We start from the raw sequence: 23,296 nt of genomic DNA, 5'->3' as shown, positions 1-23,296 counted from the left end.
TTGTCATATTCACAAGGCACACGAAATTATACACAGATTGCATTGTAGTGTCCATCTCCTCACCTCTCGCACTCGAATAATATGCATAGTCTTTCAGCAAGACTATTTTTCTCTGTATCAATCGATACAATGAGTATCAATCCAATGCGGCATCAATCGTCAAAGTATTATTCATTTTGACTACAATCTTTGGAAATATCTCAATGTCTGAAGCAGAGTGGAACATGACATGGTTGCTTCTCACGGACTGCCCGGCGTGTCAGAATCCCATAAGATAATGATCTGCTCTTTTATTGAGATCCATAAATTCTTTTCAATTTCCTCGCGGTTGTGGGTTACTTTGCGGCTGTTGCAATACACGAACAAGCTTTTCTTGAAAGTTAGAATGGACTGTAATTTATACAAAATGTTAATGACGGTCCTGTAAAAAATTTATGCATTAGACATTTACAGAATGGGAATTTGTTATGTCACAGTTTTGTCAGTCAACTACAATTGAAATCAAGGTAAATATTCAAGCCGTATTACCGCATATGCAATATATATGAGCAATGAGCATATTCAAGAGAGAGATTTTGCATTGGAGGATTGTGGAGTTATATTGCTGAAAAAATAACCTGGGTATTTCAGGCAGCAGTACACACAAATACAAGTTGATGCTCATGCTCAGGTCATAAAGCGTGATGCAAATAGCGAAAAGTTATGAAGGTTTTACATAAAATACCATAGACGTACACACTATACAATGACGAAGGTTACAAAATCATTTCCTAACCTTTCAATGAATATGACGCCATAGAATGTTGCTCGCAAATGCATAAATCATCTATTTTGTACAATCCTTACAGCTATCAATCTTAACGAGTACGGTACTCCTTGTTAATTTTCAAGGTTTACAGGCAATTCATGGGGAACACTTCACAACGTGTAGTTTATATCGAAGAAATGCCAAAACGTTTACCAGGTATATTTTGAATAAATGGGGATTGGTAGACGTTTTCGGACACCCCGGTGTGAAAGATTCGACTATTGAGAGAAGTACGACAGATCACGCCAGGTCGCGGTCAACAATATGAACTATGGATTGATTATCAGTGCATTGTTTTGCCGATTGAATATTGTTTGGTACAATGCCGATTCTCATCATTGATGTGGATTTAACGGCCTGACCCGGTAAAAAGTTATATATGCTAGCATTTTAGCAATCAGTACAATGATAGTTTTCGGTTAGTTCCGGTTTTATATTATGAAGGTACAATCAATATATTGATACTATGGTTGCCAGTGAACTCGGCCCTTGGTGAATTCGGCCCCACAATATTACAATATATACAGTACTATTTAAAGCAACTTAGTTGCTCACACAAATATCGTAATCAACCATTCTCTTTTAAAAAATCAGGTGACGTAAATGCTGCCAGATAATTTTCAAATCCTCTTTTAGCAAGTTCTGCACATCTATATTGACGCTCACCCACAGTATCTATTAATTTTTTAGGCTGTGTCGTACATGCATGGTTGCAACCGATGCTAAAATGCCTCGCAGCTAGTCGGTACTTTGATAAATGTGCATTGTTAAAAGTTATATTACATCTTAATATGCAGCACTGCCTCACTATGCTCAAGAAACCAACAAAAACTAAACCGATTGGGGAAAATCAGTGAATTAGAACGCCAGCAAGGTCGATTGCAGCACTTCACCACAGTCGACATACTATAGAAATTAAACATGGAACGGCAACGACCGATTTTGCAGCTTCGTTCCGCTCCGCCGAGGCTGGAGAGGAGAGTGGTTTTGCGTAAGCGACTGTAGGATTTCTGGCAATCCAAAAGCTATCTTCCCGAGCACAGAAATTATTGAATATGGTCTTGATCGAAAGCCACTGTTGCACCGATTCCGAAAATATAAATTAAAATAATGATCAGGCACTGATCCACCTAGAATCCGTCCTCCAAGTCGAAATATCGGCATTGTTCGAACAATCGGAGAGTCGCAACGGGTCATTGTTATGGTCATTGTGTTGCGGTTACCCCATTGTTCTGAACAATGCCGATATTTCAGACTTGGAGGACAGATTCTAGGTGGATCAGTGCCTGATCATTATTTAAATTTATATTTTCGGAATCGGTGCAACAGTGGCTTTCGATCAAGACCAGATTGAATAATTTCTGGGCTCGGGAAGATAGCTTTTGGATTGCCAGAAATCCTACAGTCGCTTACGCAAAACAATTCTCCTCTCCAGCCTCTGCGAAGCGGAACGAAGCTGCAAAATCGGTCGTTGCCGTTCCATGTTTAATTTCTATAGACATACGCAATCCCGTACCTCTGCTCAAGCATATCCCGCGACGGACTGATTTCGCCGGTAACCTATCTTGTAGCGTTAAGGGGCGTGGCAGTTTCCAATCATTGTGTATATATCAATGCTCAGCACCCGAAGTTTTCGAAGTTTTAGTTCATATTATAGCGAGCTCACGGTCCACGTAGAATATGTTGTAGGCAGTATTTCCATATAAAATACCCTTACACAATCGAGAAAGTAACCTACAGGTTTCTGATAACGGCAACCGCGTACGTAACAACGGCGGTTACCACCGAAAGTCTGGCGACACCTAGTGGTTTGATGGACCCTATTTGGGGGTTTGGGGTTTACGAAGTGTTTATACCAGTGATTCTCAACCGCGGCTCTCCGAGCCGCATGCGGCTCTCGACTGCTCTCCGTGCGGCTCTCACTAACGATGTGAAATCATTGATGCTTCTACGGAAATTCTAATTATTCATGATCATAAATAAATCGCGCCTTCAACACAACAAATGTACGTTTATGTTCACGTTTACTGACGCGAAGGTCATTCCCTGATCACAATAGAATCCTACGTAATACAAGTTGTACGGGTTGTGACGTAACATTACCGATAGTAATTTCGGTAGGCTTTAAATCCGAACCTTTACTGCTTTACTGAAGGCTCTGACCGTCTGACCTAAGCCTAATCAGGTGTCTGTAATGAGACGGGCGAAGTTTATTTCGCTCGAGACGGCAGCTCATATTAGAATACGGGTGACAAGAGACTCGGTCAATAAGACAATCAACGTTTGGGGTAACTGCAGGTACTTTATTTTCTTACTCTTTGCTTTGATCTTGATAGCGTTAGAAAATATCGGAGACTTTGGTTCAATGATAATGTCAGGTTCAGATCAACCTGCAAAGAAATCTCGCACCCTTGTGCAAGAAAATCGGGCCTTTCAAAGTGAATGGGAAGAGGCGTATTTTCAAATTGAGGAAAACGGCAAAGCGAAATGCCTTCTGTGCCCTATAATAATAAACGGTGTAAAATCTTTCAACGTTAAGAGGCATTATAAAACACATGCGGGAAAATACGACGTCTATCAAGGTGAATCAAGGAAACGGAAGTTAGAATGTCTGAAAGCAGAGCGTAGCAAACAAGGAAAAATGTTTTTAAAAAAAAAAGAACCCGAAGAGGTAACAATAACATCATATAAGATCAGTCATCTATTGGCCAGCAATATGAAGCCATATTCTGATGGCGAAATTACGAAGCAGGCTATTGTTTTGTTTACCGAAGACAATTGTTCTCCTGCCATTCAGCAGAAAGCTAAAAAATTGCAGCTTAGCAATGATACAGTAACGCGTCGTGTCGATTGCATATCCCAAGATCTGCATGAGCAACTTATTCACAAGTCGCAAGATTTTTCTTACTACTCGCTTGCTCTTGACAGTACTAACGACATTACCGACATAGAGCAATTAGCTGTATTCATCCGGGGAGTCATGCCAGATTTCAAGATTTGCGAGGAGTTTCTTACTTTGCGATCTATTCATGGCACAACGAAGGGAACCGACATGTTTCGTGAATTTCATGCTACTCTTCAAGAAGCGCATTTAGACCCATCGAAATTATATTCATTGGCGACAGATGGCTGCCCAGCAATGCTCGGCAAAAATCTAGGTCTTCAAGGACTCGTCAACAAATGGCGTGCTGAACAGAATCTTGACGCTGTGACTTGGCAACACTGCATTATACACCAGGAAAGTCTTGTTGCTAAATCATTAAAGATGTCCAATGTGACAGATATAGTAATATCGACCGTAAATTGGATTCGAGCAAACGCACTTAACCATCGAAAATTCAAGGCTTTTCTCACCGATATTGATGCTGACCATGGAGACTTGATCATGTTCACCGCTGTACGATGGCTAAGCCGAGCTGCATGCCTCAAAAGATTTTACGCGCTACTTCCTGAGATTAAAATATTTGTCGAAGGAAAGAAAGACATCCCTCAGTTGGGAAACGAACACTGGGTTGCTGACTTGGCGTTCATGGTGGATATTACCTCACACCTGTCGTCACTAAATCGGAACTTACAAGGAAATAACAAGCTCTGTCACGCCTGGTACGGGACAGTGTCTGGTTTCATTGAGAAATTGTGTCTTTGGAGAAAGCACCTAGAGGAGGGTGTTACGACACATTTTGTAACGCTTTCAAACCACCGACAGAATGGATCATTCAAAACATATGACCAGGTTATTAGTACCTTGATTGACGGGTTTAAACGTCGAATAGAGGGAATGCATCATTCCGTACCCCTGATGAATATATTTTCAAACCCAATGGCAGTAGATGCCGCCACTGCCCCTGATATTTTTCAGATGGAACTGCTGGACTTGCAGTCCGATATAGAATTGCGACTGTTGTTTCAAAGCAATGGACTCCTTGAATTTTGGGGTGCTGTTCCTGAAGAAAAATACCCCAACCTGATAGCTAACGCATCGAAGAATGCCTGCATGTTCGGTTCAACCTATGTATGTGAAGCCCTTTTCAGCAAATTAGTGAGGATCAAAAGCAAATATCGCAACCGATTGACTGATCGTCATCTGAAACAGCTCTTGTGCACAGCTTCCTCCACGATGAAACCTCGTTATGACAAACTTGTGAAAAATCAAATTCAATTTCAAGTTTCGCACTAAGTTGCAAAATAGATAGTGATCACCACAGATTTAGCGTCACGCCTTGTTCATCCAAACTCAATTCACATGCTCTCGGAACTCAGAAAGATTGTGGATTGAGTCTCAATAAACATGTTGTGACGCTAAATCTGTGGTGATCACTATCTATTTACTATCTGGAAGAATGTAAATTGTAAATCATCCGCAATCGGCTTCAACGGTGAAGGGTATACCTCGGTATACCATCGGTGAAGGGACGTGGCTGGGTAACGTCGTTTCGGAAGTTGTCCGTATGGGGAGTGCCCGCTGTCACAGTGTCGTCTGGGGAAATTGTCGTATTTGTTTTGGCCGTCGCTGTTTGAGCCAATCGCGGTTTTGGCCGTCGCTGTTATGGCCGTCGCTGTTGTGGCCAGTCGGTGTTTTGGCCGTCGCTATTAAGGCCGTCGCTATTTTAGCCGTACACCATTTCGTTGATACCATTTTTGATGATATTTTTCTATTCTCAATAAATTACGTTATTCGTGCCATCATGCGGCTCCCGACAGAGTTGAGGTTCATAAAATGGCTCCCACAGTGAAAAAGCTTGAGAACCACTGGTTTATACCAAGCGGGGAATAATATTCGTTAGTTCTTCGCAGATTAACTTCGAGCTTTAGCCCGTTGTTATTTATAACTTTGTTAAACCATGTTATTTCGCCATTCCCAGAAAATAATGCGCTATTGAAACGATATCAGTCAGTATCGCTCATGCGTACGAGACCATACTAAAAGAAAAATCTCTTTCATGGGGCGCACGTGATCACATATTCTCATTTCTTCGCGGAGCGTAATATTTACCTTATCGGGCCGCACTTGTACCTCGGTTTCATAGTTCAGTGATAACACTATTTGCCCCTGGCAATGTTCCCTCTAATTTTTTCACGAGTCTGAGCGCCTGCTTGGTCCCTTGGACAACAGTGCGCAACGACTAAAAAAAACATCACTTCGGATTTTTTGTGCGCAGCTTAGATTTTCTGTGCGCAGAGACCGTTTCAGCACTGCGCATTTGCGCACGTGCGCAGCTTAGAGGGAACATTGCTTGCAAGTCAAGGAAAGGATGTTAATTTGTGTGCTCGCTTCATCTATCTGCGACTATGTTATCTACACTGCGACGCGATTGCATTTCGCAACGCGAGCTCATTGTTCATTACCGCGACCCGGCTCATCACTCACTCTCGCCGCGGCCACTCATTTGCTCGTGAGCTACGCTATCGTTTTTCCAGACGGCATTGTTGCGTCACTATGCTACTCCCCATAACAAGGAAAAATTGTGAGGGCTCCTGGCTATGAACGAAATAAAATTTATATTTTCGTAATCAGTACAGTGGCAGCTTTCGATTGATACCAGTTTTATGGTAAGCCGGTCAAAAATTACCGTCAAAATGCCTTCAGTCAGATGGAAAGCAGGGCTTCGGAACAGCCGTAAATTTGCATTGCTCCAGCTCCGGCTCCGGAGCTTTCTTCTATCATACATCAGCTCCGGCTCCACCTCCGGAACAGCATTATTACCACTGCTCCGGCTCCAGCTCCGGCTCCGGCTCTGAAAACTATCGAAGGTGTCTGTCTGTATCAGGGGTGAGCAACCCGCGGCCTGCGAGCCATATGTGGCCCGCGAGAAGGCTTTGAGTAGCCCGCGAGCTAATTTCACATTATATTATCGAAATTCTGTTATATTATCGAAATTGAATTGCTCAGATTGTGAACTCGCTAGGCCAACCAAAAATATGATTAGTCTGTCCGCGGCACTTGGGATGCTGATGACTGGACTAAAATATCAGTTTCGACGCATTGGCAGATACAGGGTCCAGTCACATTTTTAGTAAATCGTCGTATATTACAATAAACTAAAAAAGCACTTTACTCCGTGCCACAGCATTAAAATTCTGATGCGGCGTTTTAACACTGGCACTGTACTCATTAGCATTAGACCATACAGCTCAATTCAATCTTTAAATGTGCGATAGTGTAGTGGTTAAGATAAGCGCCCAGCACGCAGGCGAACCGCATTCGATTCCCGTCGGAGGTTGATATGGGCTCCTCTTCCCCTGCCGTTGCCGTTCTTACGGCGACAATAAAGCCCAGAAAAAGACCCGACGAAAGAAAGCACTCACAATGAATGGAATAGAACTAGTAGAAAGGGCCGCGGCTTCAAAGACATCAACATCGAAAAAGAACTGTGACATCGGCCACTCTATAGGCCGAGGTGGATGTTAGAGTAAAGGATCGCTACTGCTGCGTGTCGTTCTACATCCTCCTATCTGTTCATGACATCGCATTGTGTCTTATCGCATTGTACATTGTGTGTGACTTGTTCAGATCAAAAATATAACCGAACCATGTTATGTTATGTTATTATTCAACTGTAACTGTAGTAAGGGCAGAATGGGCGGATATAACGACGTGATCAATAAAAATTCGATTTGTACCAAATAGCCAATGGTTTGACGTTCGATATTGGTGCACTCGTTACCAGTCCATCCGGTGTCGATCAAGTTTATCGGAATAATATTTTCCCGTTGAAATGAATCGAATAATCGAAATAAACACTGTGCCATGCACATTGCGCCATGCCCATAACGAATTAAACTATGCAGTATATGCACATTGCACATTTACAAGTTTACGAAACAGATTATTACAAATTGGAAATCGCGTATTAAATCAGTAGTTTGTCTCCAACATAAAATACTATGGGGTTTTGGCCTAATCTTCTGCCATCCCCTATTTAAGCTCGAAAATCCTTACTGTCAGAGTGAATGACAATGACGCGCAGTAATGAATTGCAATTAGCAGGCATAATTGCATACTCGCAATAACACTGTCCACTTTCGTGGCCCGACTAAAGAACTATCACAAAAAAACGAGTATTTGCTTATCCGATTCATAGCAATGATGAGACGGAATTTCTCGGCTCGTGCTCGTCATATCGACATGTGCAACGAAATCACGTTTTTATCATCTCTCCCATTTCGCGTAATGTATAGTGATCATTATTTTCGAACCGTATACAATTGGCCAACAAGGTTGTGCTGATGATGAAATTGCGGGTATGCCGAATACCCACAATATTCACGGGCATATGTCGCATACCGAGGTTCAGCACTCATGTATGAAAATTGAACATTGAACATACGACTGCTCTGCTGTTAAACCCCCAGGAACATGGTTAGTCGAAAAATGTAGCGCCAAAGAGAAAAAGATTCTTAATTTCGCGAAGGCCTGCTGTTGAATTCGGTGTACTCAGCAGATATGGTTGTTGCATATATAATAGCATCTTATGAAAAACGTCGGAGCCGGAGCTACCCCTCAAATATCTGGCTCCAGCTCCGGCTGGATTTTATATAGTGCTCCGGCTCCGTCTCCAGCTCCGGTAAAAATGCACGGCTCTGGGGCTCCGGCTCCGGGCTCCGGCTCCGGCTCCAAAGCCCTGATGGAAAGTATGACGTTTACCATTTTCGTGAGATATACTTGAGTCCACACCATATAGGACACTATGCTGGTACTATAGAGACTGTAGGACCCTACATCCTCTATACTGGTACCGTAGAAACCGTGCTCTAGTGGCTCTCAACCTTTTCCACTTCGCGGACCGGTAAAATTTCAAAAAATATTCGGCGGACCGGTGAACTTTCAAAAATCGAAATCAACTCAAAACAGGTATGTACTGTTTTATGCAAGTATATGATGCTAGAGAATGACATTTGAGGGGTTTGATCGTATATAAAGATGTTCATGATGGTATCCATCTGATTAGTAGGTCTGCTGAGTCGAGGTAAAATTGCCCTGCCAAAATAAACGTGCTAGCGCCGAGAGTCGTTCACAGTCTTTCGCGCCGAAGATCATGGATTTAACCGACCACGTTAACTCGAAAATTGATATTCTCTTCGACAATATATCGAGAGAACAAGCGCTTCGGAGTCGAACCAAAGCACCTTGTCGTGCTACCTTGCTCATCGCCCACAACCAGCAGTCGTAGGTTACTCTGGCTATACTATAAATTAGGAATGATGAGAACGTGAGGTTCACGTTCCGTGTGTGTACCTCGGAAATTTAGAGGGTGACGTTAACAAACGAAACTTCGTAGGTTCTGGGCTGTGAACCTTTTTAATATATTACAATTTTTCACATAACATCATTGGTTAAAATTCTGTGGTTTTCAACTTCGGGCCACAATGCATGACGCTGCATGGCAATGTAAAAAATCAACAATAATCGAGCATGCACCTTGTCAATTTCAAATATTTCACTGGCTTTGATACAATAGTTTGCTCGAAATATCCAGCTTTCCATTTGTGAATACTTAGTGACTCATCTCTACTTCGAGCATGACCCTCAGTCACACATCATCAAGATGGAAATACGCTACATGTAGGTAGTCAGCGAATCATCCTTCTAATATCCTTCTATCCGTGCGATCGGGGTGTTGGCTATACTGTATAACGTGTTAATGGAGTAATATCGGAAGCAAGTATACAATCCCGTTTTACACTTAGCTCAATATAAGTATATCTTATCTATAGTCAGACGTGTCAGACATTGTCCGGTCTGGCACAGATCGTTAAGGTGTAAGCTTGTATTCCCTTGCAAGACTCTTCGAAATTGTTGGCAAAGTGACGGAAGATATTGATTTTATGGGATTTATATATATCACTTGATTGTTCCAGATGATACATTTGATGACTTTTAAAAAGTCAGCCCGTACTTCAGCATTGTGGCCTTAGTCGTCGCTGTACATTAATATATCAGTTCACTGAAATATGTTAGGTCGGAATTTGCAATTTGACGTCACGTAACGTCATACGTACACGATCGCGTTCACACAGAACTTATCAAAGAGATTCGCGTTCACACGAGCCTGAACCTATTAGAAGTTCATACGATCCCTACTATGAATACAATGCGCCGCACGAAAACACCTGACTACAGCTATACCTGGCCAGTGGCCATCCACGAAATCAGGCCAATCGTAAGCCTAATTGCCCAAAAACGGTAGTCTTGGGCTCCACAAAGCGATACACCAAACTTTTAGCTAGAGGGCATCACCCCCGACCCCACAGTTGGTTGTTTTCGCCAGGACTTGCGAACACATTCAATCTACTGAGTATATAGGCAGATAGTTTTCTATAGGTAATTCATGACTGAATCGGTCAATAAAATTGTTAATTGCATATATATTGCTGCAAATTTGTACACCATAAGAATTATCAAATTTTCCGGTAGAGTTGATTGAGGTGTCGTGTTGGAAAATCTAGGGCAAGTAATAGATAATAATTAAACATATTCGGGTGGGCCTGTTGGACTACTACTTCATTACATGTCAATATTTCGTCACCTATACTGTCTGTTATATTGTGACTAGATATTGAAATCGCCCAAGCGTACTAAACTAAAGAACGTAGGCCCACACGATTCCCAATTGGTATTTCTTCACCGGCAAATAATTTCGAGTCCGACCGAGGTCGACTTCCGAATTCCGATACCTAAGTGTTGAGGTTTACCTAGGCTCCTCCTCGCCACCTCATCAGCGTCAGCGGTCAGCGGCCTGGTGTAAATGACCATAGCAGTCGACAAACACCATGAATACCCCAAAACAAACAAACAAACCGGCAAATAATTTTACTCTGGCATTTTTCATTTGTGCTGTGGGGCTCAGATTGCCAGGGCAGTGATTAGGTGCCAGCCATTATGGGGCCTATGGGGGCCTATGGACAATTATACATATATATCTCCAACTTATCGGTCAATAAAGGGCAGTCTTTTTCGGTCAAGGTTATCCCACCGGCGAGTTTATCGCACACTATACGGATTCCTATGTTAGCCTGAACTTCATTATGCGATGGTGCGTTCCTTCACAAAAGGAATGAATCGAAAACGAATGATCGCGCAAACTGCGCGGATTAGTGAGTCAGCTCGTATTAGTTCTTGCCGCTCATATTTCGTCAAATGACACGGGTTGAGCTTCAAGTCAAATCGAACATGCTCTCAGATCTAAAATGTTACTTCACGACATTATGAATGAGATTAAAATTTGATATTTGTTTTATTCTATCAACATCTTGAAATTGTGTTATAAAATTGCAAAATACCTCGCAGACCGGCTGGAAAGTTGTCGCGGACCGGCGGTTGAGAACCACTGCTCTATACTGCCTCTTATGGTAGGTGTGTTAGAGATGCCTTACTTTCAAATGATGAGTATCGGACGGACTCGGAGACTGTTGGACAATTTTGGTACAGTCGGGTCGGATTAAGATTTTATTGCAGATTTCGTTTCAGATATTTTCGGGTAGCTGTAACTTTTTCTTCGATATTTTCGATAGTTCTGACTCCAAACGAGATAATCGTCTTTCCGACCGCTAAATACGTACATTAACGTTCTGATAGCACTCTAAAGTTGTTTTGTCAAAGGTCCTAGAAAATCTATACCAGCTAACCCTAACCTTTGAAAAGATTGCTCAGATTCGCAATTAGGATTCTCCGGAATGTAGTTATTCGATTCGGATTTCGGACGACATTATTCGGATTCACTCGGGTTTTTGGTTGAGATTGTTCGGATTCGGACGGCTAGTTGCTCGAGACTTCAGCTGTCGGGCGTAATCGGATATCAATACGCTCATGTTAATCCGTCATTTCCAGTCAACCTGGTGTAAAGCGTGAACCATCGCTGTTTTTGTGATACCTAATCATCGGTCTCGTATATTGTGGTGTGGTATCCGGTACACCCCATCAGCGTTGTACATTCTGGGATGTGCCGCACTGATTTTGAAGAACTGGTCTATCTATCATTTGCTGAAACACCTTCGTACGGACCTCACGTTCCGTTGGCTCATCACTCGCCCCCGATCTAAGTTGATTTATTTCCTTATACCAATTCGATATCCAGTTAAAATGAACAAGGTAAATTACAAGACCGAATAGCAGAAGACACGTTTCTCAAACGGCCAACAACAATGTCGTAAGTGCCACGTCGTAGTGCATTCTCCAGATACAATAATCTTCCTCTTTTATTCTCAATAATTACTTCTCATATTGCATAAGAAACTAGCTAGCACATCGCAATAGATAATAAGATACAGTTGTTATTTTTTCACCGGATTTAGTAGTTAATAATACAAATTCGACCGGAACGTGATTCTGATCTAGAACAATTCGCGTAACTCATTTCGTGACGCGGTTCACGTCATTTACATACTTCTGGTGTACAGTTGGTTTCAGTGTTGAGGGTGTCATTTTAGAAGCACTTTCTGTGTACAATGGATGGGCCGGACTCGTCGTACTCTTGTTTAGAGATCCACATCTGTTGGAAAGTAGACAAAGAAGCGAGGATAGAACCACCGATCCAAACGGAATATTTCCTTTCTGGGGGCGCGATGATCTTGATCTTCATCGTGGGTGGGGCAAGGGCGGCGATTTCCTTCTGCATTCTGTCAGCGATTCCTAGAAGAATGATTCGAATGAGAAGAGCCACAAGCAGATCATATCTAACGTCATACCAGGATACATAGTCGATCCTCCGGACAGAACAGTATTGGCGTACAAATCTTTACGAATATCGACGTCACACTTCATGATCGAGTTGTAGGTGGTCTCGTGAATTCCGGCAGATTCCATTCCGAGGAAGGAAGGTTGGAAAAGTGCTTCTGGGCATCGGAATCGTTCGTTTCCAACAGTGATCACCTGTTAAATAACATTCTTAGCGTGCTACCTACCGACTTGAATCGTAAGGTGCTCGGGTGATAGAAATAACTCGTCGACGAGAAACGATATCGGAAACACTGACCTGTCCGTCGGGAAGTTCGTAGGATTTCTCAATGCTGCTGCTTGAGGCAGCGGTTTGCATTTCTTGTTCGAAGTCGAGGGCGACGTAGCAGAGCTTTTCCTTGATGTCACGGACAATTTCCCTCTCGGCTGAACGAATATGATGCACTTGAGCAACAGAGAACCGCACAGTCTGATGTCATTGAACTCGGTACCTGTGGTGGTGAAGGAATATCCTCGTTCCGTCAAGATCTTCATTAAGTAATCGGTCAAGTCTCGTCCGGCCAAATCCAGACGCAAGATAGCGTGAGGAAGCGCGTATCCTTCGTAGATTGGGACAGTGTGGGATACGCCATCACCGCTGTCGAATACGATACCTGAATAAAACCGAATCAGAGATGTTAGAATTGGATATTATCGCATCCCAACTGTTTCAATACATACCAGTCGTACGTCCGGACGCGTACAGCGACAGAACGGCCTGGATCGCGACGTACATGGCGGGGGTGTTGAAGGTTTCGAACATGATTTGGGTCATCTTTTCGCGATTGGCCTGAATGAAAACATAGAAATATCAAGTAGACGATCAATGAAAAGCTGCAACTCGGATTCGGTAGCATATCACACGCCACTTCCAATCCAACTCTACAGATGGACCGACAACACCAAATCACCTTGGGGTTGAGTGGAGCTTCTGTGAGGAGGACCGGGTGTTCTTCTGGGGCGACTCGGAGTTCGTTGTAGAAAGTGTGATGCCAGATCTTCTCCATGTCGTCCCAGTTTGTGACGATTCCGTGTTCGATGGGGTATTTCAAAGTCAGGATTCCTCTCTTGCTCTGGGCTTCGTCTCCGACGTACGAGTCTTTTTGTCCCATACCGACCATGACACCCTGTATGAAAATAATAGAGTGAATGCTGAAGAAGTCAAATCTATTGAGAAGTCACGAAATAGCCCTCAAACAAATATGATTGGTTACCTGATGTCTTGGGCGTCCGACAATGGACGGGAAAACGGCACGGGGAGCGTCGTCTCCGGCAAATCCGGCTTTGCACATACCGGATCCATTATCAACAACCAGAGCAGCGGATTCGTCGTCACACATTTTGATGTTAAGTTAACGGACTAGTTAGAATACGATATCGTAAGATTAGGGTTCTGTTATGAAAATAGGCGACATTAAGAGCTGCAGGAATTCACGCTAGAAAATTTTGCGCACTGAGCACAATAACTCTTCAAGTAAACAATGCACGTAACTCTTCTATCGGTGAAGCTGTTGATATCACATTCAAAGATCTTCGACCAATATCCAAACACGAAGAAAGCATAATGGTCATCGAATATAAAGACACACAAATGAACATGGACGTCAGCACGCAAAAGAGAACGAAATCTTCATTTTCGCAATTGGAACAACAGCTGCTTAATTTTCCAGGATATTGACAATACAGTGATGTCGATACGTTTCCTACAAGATACATACGCAGTGGGTAACACAAAATTTAGTGACTAACATTCTCATGTTCATAAGCAGTAACTCAGCAAATACAAATCCAACAGAAGAGTCGCACATTTTCGCGCGCAGTTTACAGGTTCAGGTCTATAATTGAATTCCAGTGTTAGGAGTATATTTAGAAGCACTTTCTGTGCACAATGGATGGGCCGGACTCGTCGTACTCTTGTTTAGAGATCCACATCTGTTGGAAAGTAGACAGAGAAGCGAGGATGGAGCCACCGATCCAGACGGAATATTTCCTCTCTGGGGGCGCAATGATCTTGATCTTCATGGTGGGCGGGGCAAGGTTGGAGATTTCCTTCTGCATTCTGTCGGCGATTCCTAGAAGAATGATTCGAATGAGAAGAGCTATATGCGGGTGATATCTTGCGTCTTACCTGGATACATAGTCGATCCTCCGGACAGAACGGTATTGGCGTACAAATCTTTACGAATATCGACGTCACACTTCATGATCGAGTTGTAGGTAGTCTCGTGAATTCCGGCAGATTCCATTCCGAGGAAAGAAGGTTGGAAAAGTGCTTCAGGGCATCGGAATCGTTCGTTTCCGACAGTGATCACCTGTTGAATAACAATATTATTAGCGTGTCATTTACTGTCATACCTCCCGACTTGAGGCATAGGGTATGCGCGTCTGATAGAAATGACTCAGTCGACAGGAAACGACACCGAAAAACACTGACCTGTCCATCAGGAAGTTCGTAGGACTTCTCTAGAGTGCTGCTTGAGGCAGCGGTTTGCATTTCTTGTTCGAAGTCGAGGGCGACGTAGCAGAGCTTTTCCTTGATGTCACGGACAATTTCCCTCTCGGCTGAACGAATATGATGCACTTGAGCAACCAAGAACCGCACGGTTTGATGACATTAAACTCCTTACCTGTGGTGGTGAAGGAATATCCTCGTTCCGTCAAGATCTTCATCAAGTAATCGGTCAAGTCTCGTCCGGCCAAATCCAGACGCAAGATGGCGTGAGGAAGCGCGTATCCTTCGTAGATAGGGACGGTGTGAGATACGCCATCACCGCTGTCGAATACGATACCTGAAGAAATCAGAAACAGATTTGTTACGAATTGGACGATCCCTCGATCCTTTTCATGCGACTACAGATTGATTTGAACACCTGTATATTATCGCATCCCCAACTTAGTACTTACCGGTGGTACGTCCGGACGCGTACAGCGACAGAACGGCCTGGATCGCGACGTACATGGCGGGGGTGTTGAAGGTTTCGAACATGATTTGGGTCATCTTTTCACGGTTAGCCTGGAAATATGAGATATTTGAGTATACGATCAAACTGAGGCCAATCTCGACTCGCAATCGTTGGCAAATCTCACACGATTTCTAATCCAAGTCTAGACCGAGAACACAGACTCACCTTCGGGTTGAGTGGAGCTTCTGTGAGGAGGACCGGGTGTTCTTCTGGGGCGACTCGGAGTTCGTTGTAGAAAGTGTGATGCCAGATCTTCTCCATGTCGTCCCAGTTTGTGACGATTCCGTGTTCGATGGGGTATTTCAAAGTCAGGATTCCTCTCTTGCTCTGGGCTTCGTCTCCGACGTACGAGTCTTTTTGTCCCATACCGACCATGACACCCTGTATGAAAATAATTGAGTGAATGCTGAAGAAGCCAAATCTATCGAGAAGTCACGAAAAAAGCCTCTTGTAAAATTACGAAAGAAATATGATTGGTTACCTGATGTCTTGGGCGTCCGACAATGGACGGGAAAACGGCACGGGGAGCGTCGTCTCCGGCAAATCCGGCTTTACACATACCGGATCCATTATCAACAACCAGAGCAGCGGATTCGTCGTCACACATCTTGATGTTTGAGTTATCAAATTAGTTACAAATATAGCTACAGTTCTGGAATGAGAAAGACGTTTTCGACATGATTGACTGTATACAGGTAAGAGAAGTATTGCTGAAGTGTGCTCGTCGATAAAGAAATTAATCGACGGTCTCTCAATAACAACAAACTTTAACATGAATCATCAATTATTGCAAACTCACAACACAAAATGTGCTTGTATAAACGTAGCAACGTTTCACTAGTTTTACACCATTCGGTAAGTCATAGAAGCACAATTAACATGAAGAAATCATTGGCATTGAAACTACAAATGTACTATATATAACTTGCTACGATACCAAATTACATCCCGCTACACGTTAACTGCTAATATCAATGTACCATTACAAATCACCAGTAGACGAAGTGATGACACTTGGCGATATTAGGACGTTACTAGACATTGCCTCGAGTTTGGTACCGAACACAGACACGAGCTTGCGAGAAATGTCACATAGAGTTGGGATCAAATAGGCAAGAGTAAGACGAAAATAAGAAAGGATATGGTGAGTCACTGTGTGAAGTAATACGCATGGCTATTCTATAAACACTGTAGATATGTATGCATCGGACTATATACTGAAACTTGAATTAACTTGATAAATGACGGGTACACATTTGCTCGAGTTGGAATTAGAAGCACTTCCTGTGCACGATGGAGGGGCCGGACTCGTCGTATTCTTGTTTGGAGATCCACATCTGTTGGAAAGTGGACAGAGAAGCGAGGATTGAGCCACCGATCCAGACGGAATATTTCCTTTCCGGGGGCGCGATGATCTTGATCTTCATGGTGGGCGGGGCAAGGACGGAAATTTCCTTCTGCATCCTGTCGGCGATTCCTAGAAGAACGATTCGAATGAGAGGAGCTCTAAGCCCAGAGATATCTTGCGTTTTACCTGGATACATAGTCGATCCTCCGGAAAGAACGGTATTGGCGTACAAATCTTTACGAATATCGACGTCACACTTCATGATCGAGTTGTAGGTGGTCTCGTGAATTCCCGCGGATTCCATTCCGAGGAAGGAAGGTTGGAAAAGTGCTTCAGGGCATCGGAATCGCTCGTTCCCGACAGTGATCACCTGTGACATAACATATTAGGGTGCTACCTACGGACTTGAAGAACAAGGTGTGCGGGCGATAAAAACAACGAGTCCGGCAATCCACAATATCGGAAACACTGACCTGTCCATCGGGAAGTTCGTAGGACTTCTCTAGAGTGCTGCTTGAGGCAGCGGTTTGCATTTCTTGTTCGAAGTCGAGCGCGACGTAGCAGAGCTTTTCCTTGATGTCACGGACAATTTCTCGCTCAGCTGAATATGACGGTATTGGTTCGAGAACCGCTGGTGCTGATTTCATTGACTCAGTACCTGTGGTGGTGAAAGAATATCCTCTTTCGGTCAGGATCTTCATCAAGTAATCGGTCAAGTCTCGCCCGGCCAAGTCCAGACGCAAAATGGCGTGAGGGAGAGCGTACCCTTCGTAGATTGGGACGGTGTGCGACACGCCATCACCACTGTCGAATACGATACCTAAATTCGAAACAGAAATGTTATAATTGGATACTATCACACCCCTAGCTACTTGAACTTACCGGTGGTACGTCCGGACGCGTAAAGCGACAGAACAGCCTGAATTGCGACGTACATAGCGGGAGAGTTGAAGGTTTCGAACATGATTTGGGTCATTTTTTCACGATTAGCCTGGAGAAATGAAAAATGATCCTGGTTGAGCCATTCTCATTCGTGTCACGGGTGCAGCGACTCACCTTGGGGTTGAGTGGAGCTTCCGTCAACAGACACGGGTGTTCTTCTGGAGCGACTCGCAGTTCATTGTAGAAAGTGTGATGCCAGATCTTCTCCATGTCGTCCCAGTTCGTGACGATTCCGTGTTCGATGGGGTATTTCAAAGTAAGGATTCCTCTTTTGCTCTGGGCCTCGTCTCCGACGTACGAGTCTTTTTGTCCCATACCGACCATGACACCCTGAAATAATTGGGTAAATGCTGAATAATCATCGATTTGAGAAGTCACGAAAACCCTGGTGTGAAATTACAGACAGATAGATTCGTTACCTGATGTCTTGGGCGCCCAACAATGGATGGAAAAACGGCACGGGGAGCGTCGTCTCCGGCAAATCCGGCTTTGCACATACCGGATCCATTATCAACAACCAATGCGGAGCTTTCGTCTTCCATAATGACACACAAACTTAACTACGTAACGCGAGTTAATCTGGAGAGGAAAACGCACCGCGTCATTCAGTGATCGTCAGTACATCGGCAACGGTGCGTCCATACGTATCGTATTATATATGGTCGAGGAAAGGCAACAGAGGCAATGAATTAGTTCGAAGTAACGGTTCAGTGGAAATACGGTTACTTCGATGATGCGTCTCGTGCAGGACCGGGCGCAATGGCTCTACAGTGCTCGAATCTGAATCAAGTATTGATTCCAATGATTCGAGTAGACTATTGAAGTTCTTTCCACTGAGAATTTGCCCAGCCCGACTATCTATGCCCTACTATCTGCGACAGTAGGTGTCACCTACCTTGCTACAATCATCATCAAATAAAGGCGTACAATCATTGCGGAAAGTTGAATCGACTTGGGTGAGTTCCAAGGCCGTATACTATCCCAAGAGTTTAGACCAGGAGTCTCCGAAACTGCGCAAAGTCACTCAATTTTGCTGCTGCAAGGCGAGATCAACAACGCGTGTCATCCATATAAGGAACGGGCCGGCGAATAAATTAGTCGCGTTACGCGAAACCGAGTCTTGATTGATCGCCGCGCCCACCAGACAGAAAACGCTGCTCGAGTGATTACGAGGCACGCTTTTCGCCGATTTTGGCAAAAAAACAACCGAGTGACTGTTTCGTCACAGTCGCGCACGAATGAACGCGCGCGAAAGGCCTTTCGTGGATTTCACTAGACCACGAAATTCACGTCCGATCAAGATTTTGATTCAAAGCCTACTCCAAATATTCTCAATCGCTTCGATATAGTTTCAAACGCAGTCCTGTCTTTTCATTGTATGGTAATCTTGGTGTATTTTCAGCGATAAAATTGTTAGCAACAAACCCAACTCAACAATACACTCCACGAGATTATGATATAATGAAAATGCGAATAGCGGCTCAATTATTGTCCGACTCGAGGCAGTCTTATCGTTTCCCAGAAGTATACTTTAGTAGACTACTCCCTAATTACCATAGTCGTTCGAGAAGCCGCGAATCGACACGACCGCCATTTGGCAAGCCATGCGACCATCTTGGGAAGCAACTGTTGCAAGCAATCAATTCTAATCAATTATTGATTAGGAACGGGTCCTGAAGTTGGATTTCAGAGTGTTCAACGAAGAATCGACTAACAAGCGAAGTCGAGCCGAGTGCTTTGAGAAGCGTCCTCGTGCTAGTTTGAAGAACTCTTCAATTCGCAGAAAATCAACTCAACTCAATTCGAAATCAATCTTTCCCGATACCAATAACATCGCTCGACTATGTCTGAGGTCGGATACTATCGATAGACTTGTCAGAGATCAGTAGTAGTAGCTAAGTATCAGCGAAGTCCTTCCTAGAATCGCATTTCTAAAACGCCCTGCGCACCTCGCCACGGCCTAAGGCTGAATGAAGTCGAGTGCACGCAGCGTAGAGCCTCGAAAAACCACGCCTGCTTCCTCTCTTCCATAAAAGGCTTTGAAGGCCGGTTTTCGGAAATGATTTGTTTTTGCGGTGTTCTCCGTCGCCATCTGACGGTTCCAGATTCGGACCACACCCGCGCGAGAGAAACGGTCTCGATGGCTCAGAATGACGCAAAAATGCGTTGTTTTGCGGAATGCGAGACGTCACAACGAGATTTTGTATTAATCGGGGATTTTTCAGTCTGATTTCTGAAGGTTCCTGTCAAACTCCAGCATTTTACGTGGCTGTTTTGCAATTAAGCCAATATCTGTTCCAAATAGAATTCTTCGAGGTACACAATTCCAATTGGCTGACACTCCGTCAGGTTTGATCGTCAGCAGCTAGTAGAGAATTTGAAAGAGCTATCGTCAGCCGAAAACATTCATGTTTATTTCAATATGAATAGATTTTCAGCATATTGTCTGTGCGCAATGAACATAATTTGTGTGGATCTGCGAATCCTCATCGCGCTCAGAACCGGCACACCAATTTCGCGATTAAAAACTTTGAAGCGACTCTTGGGGGCACAGAACTTTGGTGTACAATTGATTAATAGATCCGTAAAACGTTATGAACAAAAATGGGCATCTGCGAGCACAATTCTGATTTTAAACCGAGTTTGCCCCGAGGCGTTGCACATTGATACCACGTGAGACTATCATAATTCTAGTATCTGCCCCGCCCAATGTACTGGCACTTAACGTTGCCATAGCGATTTTACCACCAATTTATAGCTCCATTCAGCGAGACGCCTACAAAATGGGTCATAAATCATCTCCACCAGCCTAGATTGTAGCGAAAGAGTTGATCACCACCGAAATCCTTCTCTGAGTAGCTTCTTGGAGGTACAGAACTTCAATCTACAATTGAATAATATAATCTCTGCAATATCATATTCACGGTTCTACATAAGCAACACCTGCAGACTATCCAGCCTTCTCGCTAAGCTCTTGTTTTCTTATCTAAACCGCCGTTTCACCTACGAGCCTTTATACCGCAACAATAGCTGTTATTATTTCACAGCGTCTCCTTTTCGGAAGTATCTCGCGTAGGAGTCTAACCTAATTTGTATCGCAGCAGTTTTGAGACGCTCTATTTCATCGCGTAGCCGCGAATTATCATCTTCATTCGAGCGACCATACATGGAATGCCGGTAAGACGCTTCAGCGATTGCCCCGCCCACAGCATCGCAGACAATCGCTAATTTTCTCACGTCTCGCGAGAATCATTCCAATTAAGGCGCCGAGCATGATCAATCTCCAAAAATCAAAGTATTTCCGCGCGGAAAAAATAATTTTAACCGTGATTCGAACGCGTCCTTGAGCTGCAAGTACACTCCGCTATCGTGGAGATGACGACGAAACTCTGTACGCCCGCGGGCAACTGAGTACGGTCGTCACTCTTGAGCGAGCTTTCACTGCTTGGTAATACCATGCGTGAGTAAGCGAACCAAAAAACTGAACCCCGTAGAAGGTCAATATAGCATGAAACTACTCTCTTGACGAAAAAGGTATGTATTCACACTCGTGTACCACTCGGGTGTGAATATGCACCCGTGGTACACGAAACCCGACCTATAGGTATCCCTCAGACCTACACCATGGTGTGAATCAAATACAACATTTTATTCCAAATATTGCTTCCACAACCTTTCAGGCGTGAATACACAGTTTTTTCGCTAAGACTTGAGTGCCAACACACTGTAAATCCATACGGGACATTAGATGTATTCATCAGGCTTCCATCATAGCGTGGGGTGTAAATCACGGCTGATCTGCATTTTGAAGCACAAAATGTGCTTTCACATTGATTCCAACGGGTGAAATGAGTCAAATTCACCTTAGGTAGATATATTCCAAGGGTGTATTGGGTTTTATTTACGCGCACCCACATTTTGTGGGATTTCTTTGGCAGGTACACGTTAAATACACCCATTACATATATCTCCAAAATGAGAGGTGTATTCCAATCATTTGCACCCTTTTAAAAGGTGTGAAAACACAATTTCGTACCTGAATGAGCGGTTTACCTGGTTTTTACCTTAAGCCAGGGTAAAAATCGGCGAAATACACAATATTCGTTTACAGTGCAGCAAGACAGAAGACAGACTGCGCCTGTTAGGGTAGTGGTCTATTAGGAATACTTCTAATCAACTAGTTATGATATAGTAAAGCATTTTCGTTGGGCAATAATTCCAATGGTGTGATGCTAGATCTTTTCTCCGTTGTAACAAGAAACTTCCTGACCGAAACGATATAGGTCTAATTCAATTCAAGTGAGCTAGGTTTAGTTACGTACATATGATAATACAAATAAAGCGGAGGAAAGTAATATTTTACAGAGTATACATGACTCTGTCTTATACAACTCGACTATAGCACTCCACGACATCAGCAAATAAAGCAAAAGCCGGTAATGCATGCGACCTGTATTCGGATAACTTTCGAAAGTCGAAATACCGTTTGCAGTTCGGTAGCGGCGACAAATGAGGGAAAAACTAGTCCCAATTTGAGAGACGTGACCGGAAACGAAAAATCAAGTTCGATTTGTCATCTCAGACTCCTTTATTAGAAAATATCACTCGCCCAAGTAGCGGTCACGCATGAATTATTGAGAATGAGCGATTGTTCGAAAACAATTCCAGATATGTTCCTTCATAAATTTTACATTAACTATAACGCGTTCAATTTACCAGTTGCTCAGCGTGTGTGCTTGGAAGTATGTCTTACTACAAAGTAGCGCCAGTTGTTATCATTTCAATTCATGTGACCAAGCCCTGTTTCATAGTGTTCATTCATTCTTTTATCCATTTGACTCGAAATTCTTGATTGAAACTCAACATTTGCTGGCATATATGTCGATTTGACAAACTACAAAATCGCACCTAAAAAACGCGCAGCCCAATGGGTTGCTCTTTGGCAGTAAGCTATATCGTGACAAGAGGGACGCGATTGGGACTATATGTTGGACTAAATATCCAGGCAGACTTCGTCTGCATTTGACTGAAACAGAGTTCACGCGAAAATAGTAATCAAAGCCCTATACTATGACTTACAGTTATTTGAATAGACTCTTAGAGTTACAGAACCTCAATATACAATTGAATATTTCGATGTTTATTTTAATATGAATATATTATTCAAAGATACAGTCTGCTAGTACACTGGCCCCTGCTACGATTTTGTATTGGTACAATGATATAGATAGTCTCAATAGTGGAGTTCTAAAAGTTTGAGGGCGAATGCGAATAATGAAATTTTTGTAAGTACAGAATTTCAACATAGAATTGAATAGCATTTTTAAAGGTACAGCTATACTTTTTAGGTACAGTTATAGAACTGGTACAGTGTAATGGAGCCCTGAAAGCTAGGCCACAGTAAATCTGTCTTTCCTAGCAATGACGAGAAAACTGAGTTCTATCTTTCATCTATTTACGCCCCATTGCTTGCAAAACACTGTTCGAAATCCTTTGCAGTAATAATGCAAGCTGCCATGTCT

General features: G+C 43.3%; 3 protein-coding genes and 1 long non-coding RNA gene across 4 annotated transcripts; 1 reads left to right on the top strand and 3 right to left on the bottom strand.

Annotated features, from left to right (window-relative positions):
- Positions 1-11,840: 11,840 nt before the first annotated feature.
- On the bottom strand, positions 11,841-13,913 carry LOC145437805 (actin, cytoplasmic). The gene is made up of 7 exons (XM_080315106.1): positions 13,736-13,913; positions 13,433-13,648; positions 13,203-13,311; positions 12,974-13,135; positions 12,781-12,908; positions 12,494-12,677; positions 11,841-12,437 (listed from the first exon to the last, which is right to left on the bottom strand). Exons 1-7 carry the CDS (start codon positions 13,859-13,861, stop codon positions 12,232-12,234), a joined length of 1,131 nt encoding a protein of 376 aa, XP_080171232.1. The 5' UTR covers positions 13,862-13,913; the 3' UTR covers positions 11,841-12,231.
- LOC145437808 (uncharacterized) lies at positions 13,583-16,137 on the top strand. Its single transcript, XR_013914741.1, has 2 exons — positions 13,583-13,698; positions 15,917-16,137. It is a non-coding gene; the product is annotated as an uncharacterized LOC145437808 (long non-coding RNA).
- Positions 13,913-16,166, bottom strand: LOC145437806 (actin, cytoplasmic-like). Its single transcript, XM_080315107.1, has 7 exons — positions 15,966-16,166; positions 15,650-15,865; positions 15,426-15,534; positions 15,149-15,310; positions 14,956-15,083; positions 14,650-14,833; positions 13,913-14,593 (listed from the first exon to the last, which is right to left on the bottom strand). The coding sequence occupies exons 1-7, from the start codon at positions 16,089-16,091 to the stop codon at positions 14,388-14,390; spliced, it is 1,131 nt and encodes a 376-aa protein (XP_080171233.1). The 5' UTR covers positions 16,092-16,166; the 3' UTR covers positions 13,913-14,387.
- Positions 16,135-18,389, bottom strand: LOC145437807 (actin, cytoplasmic-like). Its single transcript, XM_080315109.1, has 7 exons — positions 18,194-18,389; positions 17,889-18,104; positions 17,715-17,823; positions 17,491-17,652; positions 17,306-17,433; positions 17,019-17,202; positions 16,135-16,961 (listed from the first exon to the last, which is right to left on the bottom strand). Exons 1-7 carry the CDS (start codon positions 18,314-18,316, stop codon positions 16,756-16,758), a joined length of 1,128 nt encoding a protein of 375 aa, XP_080171235.1. The 5' UTR covers positions 18,317-18,389; the 3' UTR covers positions 16,135-16,755.
- Between the last annotated feature and the right edge of the window lie 4,907 nt (positions 18,390-23,296).

The sequence above is a fragment of the Botryllus schlosseri genome, chromosome 4, assembly GCF_051294905.1.
Source record: "Botryllus schlosseri isolate E-star chromosome 4, Bs_hap1, whole genome shotgun sequence".
Taxonomy (NCBI): Eukaryota; Metazoa; Chordata; class Ascidiacea; order Stolidobranchia; family Styelidae; genus Botryllus; species Botryllus schlosseri.
The sequence above is the reverse complement of the archived record's forward strand: the minus strand, read 5'-3'. Positions and strand labels throughout refer to the sequence as shown.